The following is a 15,948-nucleotide window of genomic DNA, read 5'->3' as shown; positions in this document are numbered from 1 at the left end:
TCTGCTGTCAATCCTCCTGTTTTTGCTGAGGAAGATTGGCCCTGAGCTAACATCCATGCCCATCTTCCTCTTTTTATATGTGGGATGCCTGCCACAGTATGGCTTGACAAGTGGTGCATAGGTCCACACCCAGGATCGGAACCGGCAAACCCCAGGCTGCTGAAGTGGAATGTGTGAACTTAACTGCTGCGCCACCAGGCTGGCCCCTGGAACTTGACTTCTAATGGCTGAAAATAAGCTAACATATGAATGTTCCACAATTTATTTACTTTCACCTGTTTGTTGGACATTTAAGCTGTAATAAGCATCCCTACGAATAGATCTTTCATCATAACTTTGACTAGTTCGTTAGGGATGAATTCCTGAAAGTGGAATTACGAGCTCAAACGTCGTGAACTGTTCAGGGCTCTTGATAACTCTGGCTGGATTACTTTCCAGAAATACTAGGTCTTTGGTTATGAGTGAGAGTATCTCCCTACACCTTTGTCTTCACTGAGGATTTTTATTCATAAATAATTTTTTTTGCCAATTTGATAGCTAAAAGGGGTGTGTAGTTTTATTTTGTGTTTATTTTATTACTTGTGAAGACAGTACTCTTTTAATCTCTTTGTAAAATTTATTTTGTGTTTTCCCTTCTCCGACTCGTGTTCTTTGCCTTCTCATGCCCTTGACATCCCCCGCTTTGAGGTTGCTTCTGCTAGCGGAGAGGGGGAGAGACTTGACAAGGCCTTGGGGTCAGATTGATAGTAAGCAGAGCTGTTTAGCAGGGGCTGCACAAAAGCATTCGTGTTGCATCACTTGCCGTTGGCGTCGTCTGCCTTCTGGAGAGGCTCCAGGGGCGGTGCAGCAGTGCGAGCAGTCCTACCACGGACCAGCTTCTTGGCGTAGCAAACATAGTTAACGCAGGTGGTTATTAATCATGGTTCTTGATTGGGCTAAAATCACCACCGAAATTCTCTCATAATCTATAATTCACCAGTCTTTAAGAACAATAAATTGGTGTCATCTGGCACCAAGCTCTTGCTCAGCATGTGGAGCACAAGCCCTGTGGTCTAGAGATTTATGCTGCCCATTAAAGTTGGCTTGTCCATAATCTTTTTCAAGACAGCGTGCAACAACCTTCTCATCCTCTTGTGCAGGGTCCACACTCAGCGCCCCTGAGCAGGTTTGTCACCAGCGTGAGCACAGCCAAGCTGATCCTGGATGAGGCCTCGAGGTTACTGACACTTCTCTGGAGGGTCTCACTCCCCACAAATGGCCAGTGCACGCTTCACTGTGAACAGGTGGGTGACACATGGATTCAGAGGCTCAAGGATGCCACTGGGGCCTGTGTCTCAGTGTCCTCCATCCCACAGCGGATGTTCCTCAGTTTGGGGAATGTGTCAGAGGGCAGGGGAGCCATTGTGTTTGTCACAAGCGATGTGCCAGGAACTGAGTTTGTTAAGAGTGACATGCTAGGCACTGTGCTGTCTGCTCCAGGTGTGTCCTTACCTGATCCCCCAGCACTCCTGCAGTCTCGGCCTGTGGCCCTGCCCCAACTGTGTCCCCACTTCTAGCACATCTTTGCTGGGGGAAATCCTGTCCTCATTTTACATGTGAGGAAACTAAGGCTCAGGGAGTGCAGTGCGGACTCAGGGTTACAGAGCTGGCTTGAAAGCACAAGTGTCTGAATCCAGAGGGTGAACATGCATTTTATAGGCTTCAAGTCCCATTTTGTCCTCGTGGACTAGCTCATTCCTTTCTACTCAAAATCTCTTTCATTTTAGATGCCTTTCTCTGAACTGTCTGATTCCTTTTGATAGCTTTCAGCATCATATTTTAGTGGGGCTTTTTCAAATCTGTTTTAACTACTTAGAAACTACCTTTTTTTAACCAATGAAAATCATTTATTATAAAACCATTGAAATTTCCCTTAAAAGCTCGACGTTGCAGTAACTGGGACGTGACTGAATTAAGGACAGTTGCTCCCACACCCGTCCTCATCCCCATCCTTCATGGCACGAATCAGGAGTCAGGCAGAGCAGAAGCGCTCCTGGGTTTTTGTCTGTGGGAAACACGTAGTGTTTTGACACGGGGAGCCCCCACTCTGGTAACCAGCGACACCTCCCCTTATGAAGAAGGAGCTCACAGGTCAAGGAAGAATGAGAACTCTTTGCTTGGTGGCCTGATAGGTATTTCCCCCTTCATTCATCTAACCTGTAAATTCTTGCCAAAGGCCAGCAGGAAGGTGGAAGGGAAATTTGCATTCCATGTCATTACTCATCTACTTAAACCCCCGCTGACAGCTCTCAGATCTGTCAGCCATGGCAGAGAAGCAGCGTGAAGCAGCCCTGCTGCTGGGAACGTGCTAATGAGCCTGTCCTGAGAGTTTCTCTTGGGATCCTGGGGAGGAGGTTTGGGTGCACTAAGTCAGGAAAGTACCTAACCAGTGACTGCTCAGGAAAATCATGTTTTGCCCGCTTTTAGCTGGTGGTGGCATGGAGTAGAAGGTGGGGGGCGGTCAGAGATGAAGAGGGGGCCCACTGGATTCCAGCCCCACTTTGGCCTTTCCTTTTCTGCTAACCCATCAAGCTCTTTTCCAGCTTAGGCTTAGCTGACAAAGATGCTCTGCCTGCCTGCCCCCGACCTTCCTCCCAGCTGGCTGGCTCCTTCTCACCTTTCAGCTTAAAGGTTACTTCAGGGTCAGAGAGGGCTCCCTGATAACTCAGTCATACTATCCTCTTCTGCCTCATGATAACCCTTATCACAGATTATAATTATATATTTCTTTGCTTAATGTCTTTCTCCCTCTATTTTCCATGACGATCCATGTCTATTTTGTTCATATTTTTGAATGAATGAATGATTTCCTCTCATACTCCCAAACTAGTACTTGCCCATATGATTTTTAAAGCACAGGATGTCTGAACTAAATAATTCATCCTCAGTGCTCTGTTTTGTCCTCAGTGCAGAGTAGTATCTGTGAAATAGATGGAATGCAGTTCTTATTATGTGTGTGTGTGTGTGTGTAAATATAAATTATACTCAGTAGCAAATTAGTCCAGGGACTGGTCAGTGCTTGTGACGATTCACCCCTTCTTTTGAGGGTTTCTCAGGTAACTGATTTTGCTCACTGTAGCATCATAGAATTTTAGAGCCTGGAAAAGGACCTTAGAGAAGCTCGAATCTGGTTGCTGGTGTACACAGACCCCTGTGTGGTGTCAAATTGCCTCTAGCCACTTTTCTGTCCCTGCCTGTGTTTCACATAGTGCCTTTTTCTTGGTGTGAAGTGTGTGTAAACCAGATTTCCAAGTTTTCGCCAGCAACCCCAGAGGTGTTTTACTACCTAGTGTTTTCTCTGAGTGTCGTTAATTTGCCTTTTGCTTAAGACCCATCCCCTGCAGTCCCTAGGATTACTCTGGAAAGTGTGTATTATATCCATCAGTTGATCTAAGAAAGTTGTAGGGGGAGATACAAGTATCTACATGTATTCGTTTATAAAAAAATTTTTTTTTTTTAAGATTTTATTTTTTTCCTTTTTGTCCCCAAAGCCCCCCAGTACATAGTTGTATATTCTTCGTTGTGGGTCCTTCTAGTTGTGGCCTGTGGGACGCTGCCTCAGTGTGGCTTGATGAGCAGTGCCATGTCTGCGCCCAGGATTCGAACCAACGAAACTCTGGGCTGCCTGCAGTGGAGCGCGCAAACTTAACCACTCGGCCATGGGGCCAGCCCCTATAAAAATTGTTTTAAATAGAAAGATAAACAATAACAACAGAAGCTGCCTTGCTTGTAGGTGGGAAGGAAGAGGAGGGAAGGGCAGGGTTAGAAGGTAGGTTTCTCTAAATAGACCTTGTTCTGTAAATGGGACTTTGAAACTGTATAAATGCTTTACATAATGATAAATAAAACTAAATCAAAATGGGTGAAAAAGCAATTTCTAAAAATTCATAGCAAGATGAAACAAACAGGCTTTATTATATGTAGTATTGGAGGCATAACCACACACAAAGGAAACATTTCAATGACTAAAACACAGTAATTTGACTGTTCACTTCTAGTGGAAGTATACTCAGGGCAAAAAACAAAAACAAAAAAACGGCCCCCAAACTTTAAAGTGTTTTCAGTGATTATATTGATAGTAATAATATTGGCGTTGATATTTTGAAACATATTTCTATTGTAGAATAAAAGTTATATTGAGATTTTACTGTCAGGGAAGAGATATAAATAAAAAAATCAAAAAAGTAAATACTTGGGGCCGGCCTGGTGGCATGGTGGTTGGGTTCACACACACGGCTTTGGTGGCCCAAGGTTCATGGGTTCGGATCCCAGGTGCAGACCTACACACTGCTCATCATTCCGTGCTGTGGTGGCATCCCACATCCAAAATACAGGAGGATTGTCACAGATATTGGCTCAGTGACAGTCTTCCTCCAGCAAAAAGAGGAAGATTGGCAACAGATATTAGCTCAGGGCCAATCTTTCTCACCAAAAATAAATAAATAAATAAATAAATAAATACTGTAATCCTTAATTTGAATTAGAAATATTGGTGTGAACTCATGATGTAGTTCCTATTAAAATATTTACTAGTTCTCTCTACTTAAAAGGCTTTAAAAATGTCCATTCCAGTACCAGTGAGCACCTTAGTGCCAAATTCTGGTTTCTAAATACCTTTTCCTATTAAAAGGAACTAGGACTCCTCAGAGAAATGGCTTGATTCTAGGTCTGAGGCAGGAAATGTACAATATGAGCTTAGAATATCTTTTCATCCTAGGAAGAAAGAGGGAGTGAAACTTGCAGATTTACAGTGGTTCTCAAATTATATGGTCCCTGGACCAGCAGCATCAGCATCGTCTGGAAGCTTGCTGGAAAGGCAAATTTTTCGGGTCTCACCCCAGACCTACTAAATCAGAAAGCCTGGGAGTGGGCCAGCTGTCTGTTTCCACAAGTTCTCCCAGTAGCCCTGAGAGCCAATGGATTAAGAGAAACTTAAGAGATATGTTAATCAAATGCAAAACGTGGAGTTTACTTGGATCCTGAATCAAACCAATTGTTCAAAACAATTAAATTATGATGCAATCATGGAAGTGTGTCTACTGATGTAAATTTGGTGATACTAAGCAATTATTGTCATTGTTTTAGATGTGATAATGAAATTTTTTTTAAAGAATCTTTTTCTGCTAGAGCTATATACTAAAATATTTTATGGATGAAATATGATTGACTTCTAGGATTGATTTTAAAAATAATTCTGGGGTGAGGATGGGCAGGGCTGTAGAAGAAAACAAGTTTGGCCATGATTTGACAAGTGCTGACGCTGGATGGGCACCTGCTGGTTCATTAGCCTATTCTTTCTACTTTTGTAAATGGGTGAGATTTTCCATTATAGAAAAGAAAACAACCAACCAAAAAAACCAGCTCCACAAATCAGGCAAACACCATGAATAAGTTGGCAGCCTCCTGGGAGGGCTGTGGTTTCCGGCTCTGGGCTCAGCCCCGCGGCCCTGAGGAAGAGTCGCTCTGTGAGCCCCAGGGAGGTCGGGCGCTCTGCTGTACACTCAGCATCTCGTGTTATCACTCCCCGTGGCTCTCCGAGAGTTAAAGTTATCGTTCCCACTTTCCAGAAGTAAGAACGGAAACTTCCTGGCTCCATCGTCCTAACGGCCGGAAGTGACCGTGCTGGGCTCTGAAGCCCTGTTGTTTTCACCATGATGGGCTCATCCAGTAAGAATGAAGATTTTAGTTCAGAGGAGCAGCAGACGCAGAAGTAGTTAGAACGCCTCACTTTACGTGCTGGACAGAATCTGGGCAGGGGGTTTTGAGAGTGCTGGTGAAGATTAACCCACCAGTGGGCAGATGGTCTCACGGTACCTACTCTGTGCCAGGCTCGTGGTCAGAGGCAAGAAGTGAGTTCTGCCCTCAGGGAGCTTATAGTCCAGGAGGGGAAGCAAACAAGTAAATGACTAGTTATAATCCAATGTGAAATGGGCGCAGTGGGCGCAATGGCCACCCAAGGGAGCAGTAGTCAACTTAGACTCCTGCTGGGGAAGAGTCTCAAGGAAAGCTTCCTGGAAGAGGCGACGCCGAGCTGACTTTAGAAAGAGGAGTAGAGGTTAGCCTGGCAGGGTGTGAAGTGATCCTCCTCCTCGTCTGCAGGCGTCCCTCACTGAGTCTCACTCGACGTAGATGGGGCAGCGAGCAGCCCTGTCTGACAGATGTGGAGGAACCAAGGCTCTGAGTGTAGAGTGACTTTGTCGTAGACTGTGTGGCCTGTGAAGCCACGGCCGGAACACAGATCCTTGTGGGCTCCTAGCATGAGGGAGAGAATGGAAGAAAACCTAATGTTTAATTTAGGATCTCTTTCGGAAGAACAGCTGAAGTCCTTGTAGCTGGCACGATTGGTTAATCTTAAGAGTAGGTTAAAGCAGGGAATCAAAAAATGATACATACCTTAAACGTTTTAGTTTAACTTAAAGCAGCGAAGTGTACGTTCACGCGCCATTCTTTTGGTGTAGGACCAGGGCCTTTTCTTTGAATGTGGGTCTGCTGGTTGAGTTCCACATCTGCTTTCTTTCATGAACTACATCCGTAATGTATCTGTCACTTCCAACTTCTGTTTAAGATGAAGAAAAAACTTCAGACACTTGCAAAGTAATTCGAATATGGAATTCTTCTAGACTGTCTTCCTCCCACCTCTTTTATAGTTGATTCACCCATACCTAATTTGCCAGAAATGTGTTTTTTAGTGACTTGCCTTTATCAAGTCTTTCCTGAAGCATATGTTAGTTTTCATACAACGCGTTCCCTCTTTTCATACACATATTTCATAGTCTTCCTTTATGCTAAATTAAATTGTGTGCCTGATTACAAGTACACCTGCTATAAACAAATTTGGGAAAAAACGAAAGTGACTGTAAACTGACAGCCCGACACCTCCCCTCCTGGGAGCAGAGGTGTTCGATGGAGCAGGAGTGCCTGTGCCAGCGACCCTTACAGTGGGGAATTTACGAGAAGGGGAGTGTCCTTAACCCTGTGAACTAGTTCAGCGGAGACTAGTTAAGAGAGCCTCTGCCGTGTACTGTGTCACTTCTGAGGACCGGCGGCTCTGCTTCGGCTGCCTGGCCGCTCTAGCGTCACCTCTGAAAAACTCAGAACAGGTTGTCCTAATAGACCATACCCTCCTAATAATACTTTGATGTGCTCTTTTTTAGATTTAAGCATTAACATTTTTTTAAAAATCAGCATTACAGTTTTTGAAAAAAATTCAGACAATTCTGATAAATGTAAAAAAATGAGAAATACAAGATTCTAAATCATGTCGCTCAGAGATAATCACTATTAACATTTTGATGATGTCTCTGTCATCAAATTTTTCAGACATCTTGATATACACATCTATGGATATAGATATATGTATTCAATATCATTATGTCACTAATTAATTAATTAATGGATTCTGTAACATCGCTTTTAATAGCTGCAAAATTATTCCATTGTATGTAAGTACCATAATTTATATATCTTCTCCTGTTGAAACAAATCAGGTTGTTTCTTTCTTTCCTACTCTGAGTGATGCTGAGAGGAATGTCCTTGAACATAGGCCTTATCTTGTGCGTATGTGATTATTCCTTCGGGTAAATGCCAACGTGCAGAACTGCTGGGTCCAAGGGCTAAGTGCGTTTTACAGTCTGGTGGGTCCTGCCAGGCGTCCACCCGGGCCGTCCTCAGTCACGGTTCCACCAGCAGGAGAGCACACTTGCCCCACGCCCTCTCCAGCCCTGGGTTTTGCCTGGGTTTGCCCGTCTGACCAGCAGAAAATGGCTTCTAGGTTTTATTCAAACATCTTTGTTAGTAAGCTTGAGTATCTTTTTATGTTTTTTTAATTCTTCCTGTGTGACAAGACATTTTATATTCTTTGTTCGTTTTTGTAATTCCTTTTCTCTTTAGACTGGAGAAATGAAGGCAGAGATCAGCAAACTACACGAAAAATTGTTTGAACAAGAAAAGAAGTTGCAAAACACTGTGAAGCTTTTGCAGTTGAGCAAGCACCAGGAGAAAGTCATCTTTGATCAACGTAAGTGAGCGGTCGGGGGGAGGCCGCCATGTCCGGCCACTTCCTGCCTCTGAGGACTAAAAAGCCAGCCCTAGGGTACCCACTTTGGAACCCAGACCGTGTGTCATCACGCCTCCTATTTATGGGTTTTCTTTCATACTTCACCCTTCCTGACCTGCGCAGACAAAAGAATTCACTTAGCAGACCTTTGCAGAGGGGCCACTCGATGCCCAGGACTGTCATCTCATTGGAGACAGGCGTATGGCATGCGCAGGGATGGGAACCTGTGTAGGATCTTAGGGAGCACTGAGGTGGGAGTGGGGATGGTGTCAGTCTGTCCCGGGAGGTGGGCTTCTTAGACAAAGCGACACCTGAGCTGGGTCTGCAAGGGGGAGGAGGCGTTGGTCAGATTGAAAGGGGACAGCGTGGGCAAAGGCAGAGAGGTGAGAAATGAGGTTTTGTGTGTGAGAAACCAACAACAGTTCATGTTGCTGGAGTGAGAGCTGCAAGTAGCCGGTTGGGGCAGGAGGGGTCAGGTGGACCAGGACGGCATCATGAAAGGCCGTAGGTGGCAGGATCGGGGGGCTCACCCTTAGAGCAGAGCACAGATCTGTCACTTCTGTGTGTAAGAAAGGCGTGCTGGTGGCTGCTCCACCAGAGGAGCCGATTCACTGGTCCAGGCAGGCGGGAAGGAGGGCCTTGGCTGGGCATTGGGGATCCAGAGGAGGGGACGGATTTGAGAAATGCTTCTCAAGACCGATGCAGAGATGCAGGGTCGGAGGGGTTGAATAACCTTCGTAAGGTCAGCCTGCGCCCTGATCTGGGGGCTTCCAAGATTGTTGGGAGCAGCTCTGTTTCCCAGTTTAAAGCCTCAGCTCTCATTCCCCTGCATGTTGAGAGGCACAGGTGGTCACCCAGCTGCTTCCAGCGCCTCTTGGCAGCGCAGCCCTGGCCAGCCCCGGGCTGTCGCCTGTCAGCCGCTGTCTGAGGAGGACTGCTGACTGCAGCGCTGTTCCCTCCGGAGGTGCCAGCCTGCCTTTGCCGCTCTCTTACCAAAGGCCAGCATTTCTGAGAAGCACAGAACATAGGTTATTGTCAAGTAGGAGTTCTCCTTAGCCCCCCCGGCAGCATTCTGAAAACAGACTCTGCGAGAATGACAGGGTTTGAACTGCAAAAGAGAGACGCTGAGTCCCTGAGCAAGTGCTGAGTTCCTGCACCAAGCCCCCATGCCAGCCGCTGGGGACAGAGGTGAACGGAACCGTTCCTGCCAGCATGGCGCCTTGGCTTAATGGAGGATACACACGAATGAGCTGTGGGATTGTGTGCTGAGTACATCCAGGCAGCCTGAGAGGTGGTTCAAGGCTCTAGACTGATTGGGTCTTGAGGGATGAGTAGGAGTTAGAAGAGAAGTGGTGGGAACAGGATTCTGGCAGGCGGCCCCACGGGCAAGAGCTAAGTATTCAGGAACATGCTTAGGACATGCCAAGGCTTTTGCTGTGAGAGCTGAAGTGGGAGGGATAAGTAGGAACCAGGTCACAGGGGACCTTGTGGGCCGGACTCAGGAACGAGCAGCAGGGACTGGCGTCCACTGTGTGTTCAAAGGTCCCCACGGCTAAGCATGGAGGGCCAGCAGGCGGAGACCCCAGCGGGCAGTGGGGAGGCCTGACGTGACCGGGGCAGGGCCATGGAGGACAGGGTCTGGTTTTGAAAGGTCGTCAGGAGGTGGCCCTGACAGAGTGGTGAATGTCTGTGGGGTTGTGGCCTAGGGGTTCATGCCACTTGTAGGGCCAAGGAGCACTGGAGGGGACATCCGGGGAGAAGGGCCAGTCATGGACGGGTCTTCTGTGGCTGTGGAACGATTGGGCCAGACCCCTGGAGCAGCAAGGGGCTGGGAACTGGCGCCTTTGTACAGCCCCCAAGTCCAGGGAAGTGAGAACTCGGCATTGGCATCTCTCCTCCTTGACTGCCCCAACAGTCACGGGCACAGGAAGTAACCCTGTTCACAGGGGAGGAAGTTTTGGAAGTGGGTAGTAGGTTCCGCTGGGTGAGTTACCGTGGCAGATCCAGAGGACAGGAGCCAGCCCCGGAGCCCCAGGTTGGTGAGCACGGAATCACTGAATGAGCACAGTCCAGATCTCCACTCTCCTGTGTGACCTGGAATAAATGACTTGAACTCTCTGGGCTTTAGATTCGTCACCTCTGACTGGAGACAGTAATTCCAAAGGACTTAGACTGGCCAGAGGGCCCGGGTTCTAATCACAACTTTATAACAAGGGCCTCAGTTTTCTGACCTGTAAAATAGCCATGGTAGTGAAACCTAAACTGAGCTGTGCCTTTCCTGGGACAGAGTAGATGCTCAACAAATGTTAGTTCTCCGCTGCTTTTTTTCCATTAGGTCAGACTGTGTCCTATGTATGGAGGTGGCAAACCATTAGTCAGAAACACCTCAAGTGTGTCGTAGCATTTCCCATGATAAGATGATGTCATCCATCTCTGTATCTCCAAGGCCTGGTGCAGAAACAGGGGCTCAGCTCTGAGCCAGGTGAGGGGTTTGCCCAAGATCACACACCTGGTGGCTGACCCGGGCCTGTGACTCCTTCTTCTGTGCCAGGCTCTGCAGCCCATCCCAACGAGTCAGGTCCTTGGAAATTTCCTGAACCCTGCCTGCCTCACAGGTCTGCTTCTGGCTCTGAGTGAGAGTTGGTGTATGTAGCCTCCCCTCCTCTCCCTTCCCTGTGTGGTGACGGCTAGGAGCAAGGGCCCAGGGCACTTGAACACCACATCTCCTCCCAGTCTGCAGGGGAAGGAAGGAAAGATGCCATCGTGAGTCTCAGGAACCCCTGCCACTCCCTCGCCATGTGACCTGGAGCCACCCACTGCACTTGCAGCCTCTCAGACAGGAGTGCCTCCCGCACAGGGCTGAGGGTGTTCACTGAGGTCACAGCTGGCAAAACATTGTCACCAGCCAGACACCGCTGAGGCAGGGTCGCCCTTGCGGCCCCCACTGAGGTGGAGAGAGCCCTGTGCTGAGCTGGGCAGAGCTGAGCTGGAGTCCGCGTCTGCAGTGGGCAAGTCTTGTTTGAGACGAGCTCCTCACTGCTCTGTTCCTTGGGCTTCTTGTCACAGTGGGGACTTCTGTGCCCTGGGAGGTGGGCAACACTGTTTGACGTGTGGGCCCTGTGCCACCTGGGCAGCTGAGCCTGGGCTCTTCCACCGAGCCTTCTGCTTTCGTTGCTTTCAGTACCATCTCAACATTATTTCTAACCTCCACAGCTGTGATACGTAATCTTTTCTGGGCACAGGCCCCGTGGTGAATCTCAGCAGAGGTACGACCTCTCTCCCCAGAAAAACGCATACATCCTGAGATGCACGAAGACTTGTGCATAGTTTCCGGGGACTTAGGACGCTCCACAGCATATCCCTGGATGCAGGTTAAGAGCTCCTGGGACAGGCGCTACAGCATCGGGTTGGGAGAAGGTCAGAGAGGCAGTGGGCGCCTCTGAATTTCATTTTGCCCAGTTAAAAACGAAGCCCACACCATCTGTCCCTTCCCCCCGTGTCACAGATTGCAAACAGACTTTGTTACCTTCAGATGGAAATTTTTGTGAGGCAAGAAATAAATATTTTCTCCAGGCCACCACATGGCACCTCTTCTGAATGAGCCCCTGGGGAGCTGGCTGTGTGTGCGGACACGAGTCCGTCTCAGCCTCGGGCGCTGTTGGCCAAAAGCCCAGTTCCCCAGGAAGTAGCCTGACTGCCTGGCCTCCCCAAATGCTGTTCAGAACAGACTCTTGATCGGGCTTAGAAATCTTTCTGTGGTGGCGTTCACGCTGCCACTAGAGTTTGCTGGACAAGAGAAAGACTGAGGGAAGAAGCGATTTACTTTGCTGCCCGTCCCTTCTGTGGGTTCTGATACACTGCGGATCTGCCCCCCGCATAGCTCGGAGCGTCAGATCGCCAGGGACTTGGAAATCTTCCCGCCCTGCCCCCTCCCGGCCTGGTGGAATGCGGCTGGCCGAGGGGAACCCCACTGGGTGCTTCTCCCAGCTTAAGAGGAAGATGCCCAGAGTTGTTTTTCCTCAGTCATTCGGAGCCTGCGCTAAGAGCCGCTGGGTGAAAATCTAACTTCACAGAACTGCCCTGCATCCTTGACTTGGGGCTTCACACGTGGGTTTGCTTGGCGTGGGGCCCACCCCTTCCCAGAGCTGCTTCTCTGGAGGGCGATGCTTAGGTGCAGGCCTCCCCCACAGAGGTGAGCCCTGGGCGTACCTGGGCATCCAGCTGGCCTTGCAGAGCCTCGGTTTTGTCGTCTGTGACATGGTGTAGCATGCTTTACCCTCTGCTATCACTGGGAGGTTGTGGCTTAGCGTGGACTTGAAGAGGTGTCTGGTCCACCCTTTCCACTGGATTATTAGGTCCTGGGGTGTGTGATGGGCAGGTGGGGCCTTCACGCCTCTCTCTGGTCTGGGTGCTTCAGGGTTGTCCACACATCCAAACCCTTTGGGCCCGGGTCTCCTTCCTGCATGTGGCCTTTCCACTGACTTCCAGGGCATCTGTGTCTCATCATCCCATACTTTGCTCTCTCCTCAGTGGTCGTCACTCACAAAATCCTTCGGAAGGCCAGAGGAAACCTGGAGGTAATGTCCCTTTGAGCTTCCTCATGGAAAGCAATTTGGAGGTGGGGCATGGCTGGTCATGACTTCTATTAAAAAGCGAAGTTGAGGGTGAAACCAGGGGACGTGTCCTGCACAGTCGTGTTTTTCTGCCAGCAGTGCATGAGAAGTTTCATTTTATCATGCCATGTTTTCAACGGTTGTTCTGATTATTATATTTGTATGCTAGTTTACCAGTGAGAAATACAGCAGAGACAGTGCCTGGCACGTAGTAGGCATTTGATAAATATTTCTTGAATGAATGAGTACAGTGTGCTCCCGTTGTCACTTGGTTCTGTGAATATTTGCTGATCAAACAGTATGTCTTTGAAAGTAGTTTCAGAATAACAGTCTCAGCTTGAGTTCTGTCAGGGATCCTACTTTGGAAACCCTCCATTGGACCTAAAATTCTCCTTTTTTCCTCCCTTTTCCTAGCTTAGGCCCGGGGGCATCCACCCAGGAACGTCCAGTCCCAGCCGACCAGGCTCCTGAGGAGAACTTCCAGCCAATAAAGCTTGTGGTTCCCAACTGAGCTTGCGCTGTCTCTCTGTTACACGCATGGTTCCCCTTATTGAGGAAAGGGCTGTCTGACCAGAGGAAATGCATGTTTCCCCATAATGTTTTCTACCCTGAAGTTGGTTTAAGGGTTGCTGTCAGACAAGGTTCGGGTCTGCAAAAGCTGTTCGAAAGGTCTGGAGCTCCCGGGCGCTGGGCGTTTCCCTCGGGGGCCGGCCCTGGAGCTGAGGCGTCATAGCCGCGCACAGGGACGGCCTCACGGCCCCCAGCCAGCCCCACGGTTGGAAGATGCTCATCACATGATTCATTTCATCTTGGTGATTGACGTGGCGCCTCAGGGCCCAGTCCCCAACTCCAGGGGGCACAGGCTGGGTCTCAGGAGGGGCGGGGCCCTCAGATATCTCCCAAGCTCTCTGCCGAGCCCTGTCGGGTGGCTGGGGCACTGGTGCCGTGCCTGGCCTGGACTCACCCTTTCACAGTGACATCCGAGAGCAGCCCCCTGAGGTGGTGCCGTTCCCAGAGTGGGAAAGATCCCGTGAGGCCTGGCGTTGCAGGGTGTCATGGTGACTGATCCTGCCACCCACCGTCCACGCTGCCCACTGTGTTTGCTACAACCCTGTTGTTGACCTCATGTTTAATTTTCCTCTGCGTTTTCCCTGAACTTTTTGATGTCCCTGAATAAACAGGGTTGGGCTTGGCTCCTTTGGCAGATGAGTCTCAAGCCTGGCCCAGGGGACCCCTGAGAGGCAGTGGCAGACTGGGACCCCCAGCCTGTCTCTGTCGTGACGCTTCCTGCTCAGCCCTGCAATTGCTGCCTCCCCGCCCAGTGCCCACCACCTCAGTGTCACCGAGCAGGCATTGGCCGGGCAGGTGGGCCTCGTGGAGCAGGCCATACTCAGGGAACATTGTGGATCCTGACTCAGTCTCCCTCTCTGTCCCATTCCTGCCATCATTCTGGGGACTTCATCCTCGTTTGCTTTCCCTCTCAATCCCTCCTCTGACATTTCTCCCTGACCACCGCCTGCTGTCCTTCCAGCTCGCTTCCTTGTCCCCTCCTCTTCTGGGACCTCTTGGAGACCCTAGTGTCTGGTCCCTATACCACTTTCCCTGTCCATGGGCTCCTTTCTTGTTTTCAATTCCTTTTCTCTCAAGTTGCTGAGTCTTGCTTCCCACACCGGAATCCCTCGTCGCCCTGCAGCAGCCCAGGTGTTGAGAGAAAGCACGCCCCTGACCAGGAAGCTGCCCCGCCCAAGACGCTGGAGCGGCTTTGCCCTAGCCCCTGACAAAGTTTATAGGGACCCAGGTCTGGCCCCTGCAGGCACGTCCATGCCTCTCTCCTCTCTCCTCTCGCCTCCTTGCACTCTGTGTCCAGGCAAACCGAACTGTCTTCTGCTCGTGGGAGGTCCCCTTCCCAGCCTCGGCCCAGGGCGCGCGCTCTGTGAGTTGCTCCCTCACCCCTTCTTTTGCTAGCTGGCTGTGAACAGTCCTTCAGAAATCTTCCCTCCCTTGGGGTTGCCGAGCGATGCGACGGCTCCATTTCTCCATCTGGTACAGTTTACAGACATTCGCCGCCCCCATGACCTCACTGGAGGTGGGGATCCTGGGTGATCAGGATCACCCCTGCATTCATAGGACAGCGGAATGACTCGTCCGAGACCCTTAGCTTATGAGTGGTGGAGCCGGGCCTTGATCCCTCCTGTCCTTCCAAACCCCAGACCGCGCTCTCCGCTGCTGCCCCTACAGCTCCCCAGACACGATGAGGATTGGAGGCGACGTGACTGCATCGGCTGGAGGCATAGGGAGTGGAGGAGCAGAAGCCCAGGCTGGGAGTCGAGGAATCGACCTCATCAGGGGCCCCGCCTCTCTGCCTCTGCTTCCCATCAGGTGAGGGGCGGGCAAGCGGTCAGTGAGGACTTTGGGTTCCTGTCATCCCAGCTGTCTTCTTGAGAATCGTTTGCACACGTGTACCTCAATACATTCCAGTGTGGGAAAGTCAGAGTGAGGCATAAAGGAATGTGGCAGCTCCTTGTTCAAGAAGTCCCACAGCAAATTCCTAAATGGAAGCTTGGATCTGCAGCCGAGATGGCTCCGCACGGTTCTGTGGAGGGAGCAGGAGGCCTGGCTTCTAGTCCCAAGTCGCATGCCTCTGTCATCTGTCTCTATAGTAGAGCAGGAATTACCCTTCTGTCCAGTCCGCACCACCGTGTGAGCCTCGACATTTGGAAGCAGCTGAGCAAGACCCTTTCCGAAAACCAAGGACTCTCCTTTAGTAGCTCTCAGCGGCTGGTCTCCAGCAAGTGTTTGAAGCACTATTTTAAGTTCCTGTGGCTGATGTGCGCAAACGTCAGCGTCTAAGTGTATATGTGTGGGGGGTGGAGCATAGTGGTTAGAGCTCAGGCTAGGGTTCAGATGTACCTACAGGGGAACAATTGCTACCTACGTCACTGGTAGTTGTGAGTATATCGCTTGGCACGTGGTTAGTGCACAGCCCGTGGGAGCCCAGCTTAGTCATTGGCAAAGGAATGAGCTGGAAGGGTAGTGAGGGGAGGTCCACTTTTGATTCTCTGACATTCTAGGCCCATCTGGGTGGTAAACCGCAGCATGCCTGAGAGCAGGCTTGCACAGGAGGGGCGCTGAGAATCCAGCCAGCCATTCGCTTCAGTGTCCCATAGCTTTTCAGGAACACGATAATCCAAAGCAAAGTCCATTTTATCCCCTAGTTTAGAATTGTGTGAAATATTCCCA

General features: G+C 49.8%; 1 protein-coding gene across 11 annotated transcripts in view; it reads left to right on the top strand.

Annotated features, from left to right (window-relative positions):
* The window catches only part of CDK5RAP2 (CDK5 regulatory subunit associated protein 2), a 172,378-nt gene extending 159,159 nt beyond the window's left edge, over window positions 1-13,219 (top strand). For 9 of the 11 annotated variants that reach the window (XM_070251095.1, XM_023628766.2, XM_070251100.1 and 6 more), the window contains 4 exons: window positions 1,140-1,283; window positions 7,930-8,056; window positions 12,626-12,672; window positions 13,123-13,219. In XM_070251095.1, the coding sequence (XP_070107196.1) occupies window positions 1,140-1,283; window positions 7,930-8,056; window positions 12,626-12,672; window positions 13,123-13,179 (375 nt within the window). In that variant the 3' untranslated portion in view covers window positions 13,180-13,219. The remainder of the gene's footprint in view (window positions 1-1,139; window positions 1,284-7,929; window positions 8,057-12,625; window positions 12,673-13,122) is intronic. The other 2 variants (XM_070251093.1, XM_070251099.1) reach the window with 1 other exon arrangement.
* The last annotated feature ends 2,729 nt before the right edge of the window (window positions 13,220-15,948 follow it).

Source organism: Equus caballus, chromosome 25 (genome assembly GCF_041296265.1).
Source record: "Equus caballus isolate H_3958 breed thoroughbred chromosome 25, TB-T2T, whole genome shotgun sequence".
Classification (NCBI taxonomy): Eukaryota; Metazoa; Chordata; class Mammalia; order Perissodactyla; family Equidae; genus Equus; species Equus caballus.
This window is presented reverse-complemented; position numbering and strand designations above follow the sequence as displayed.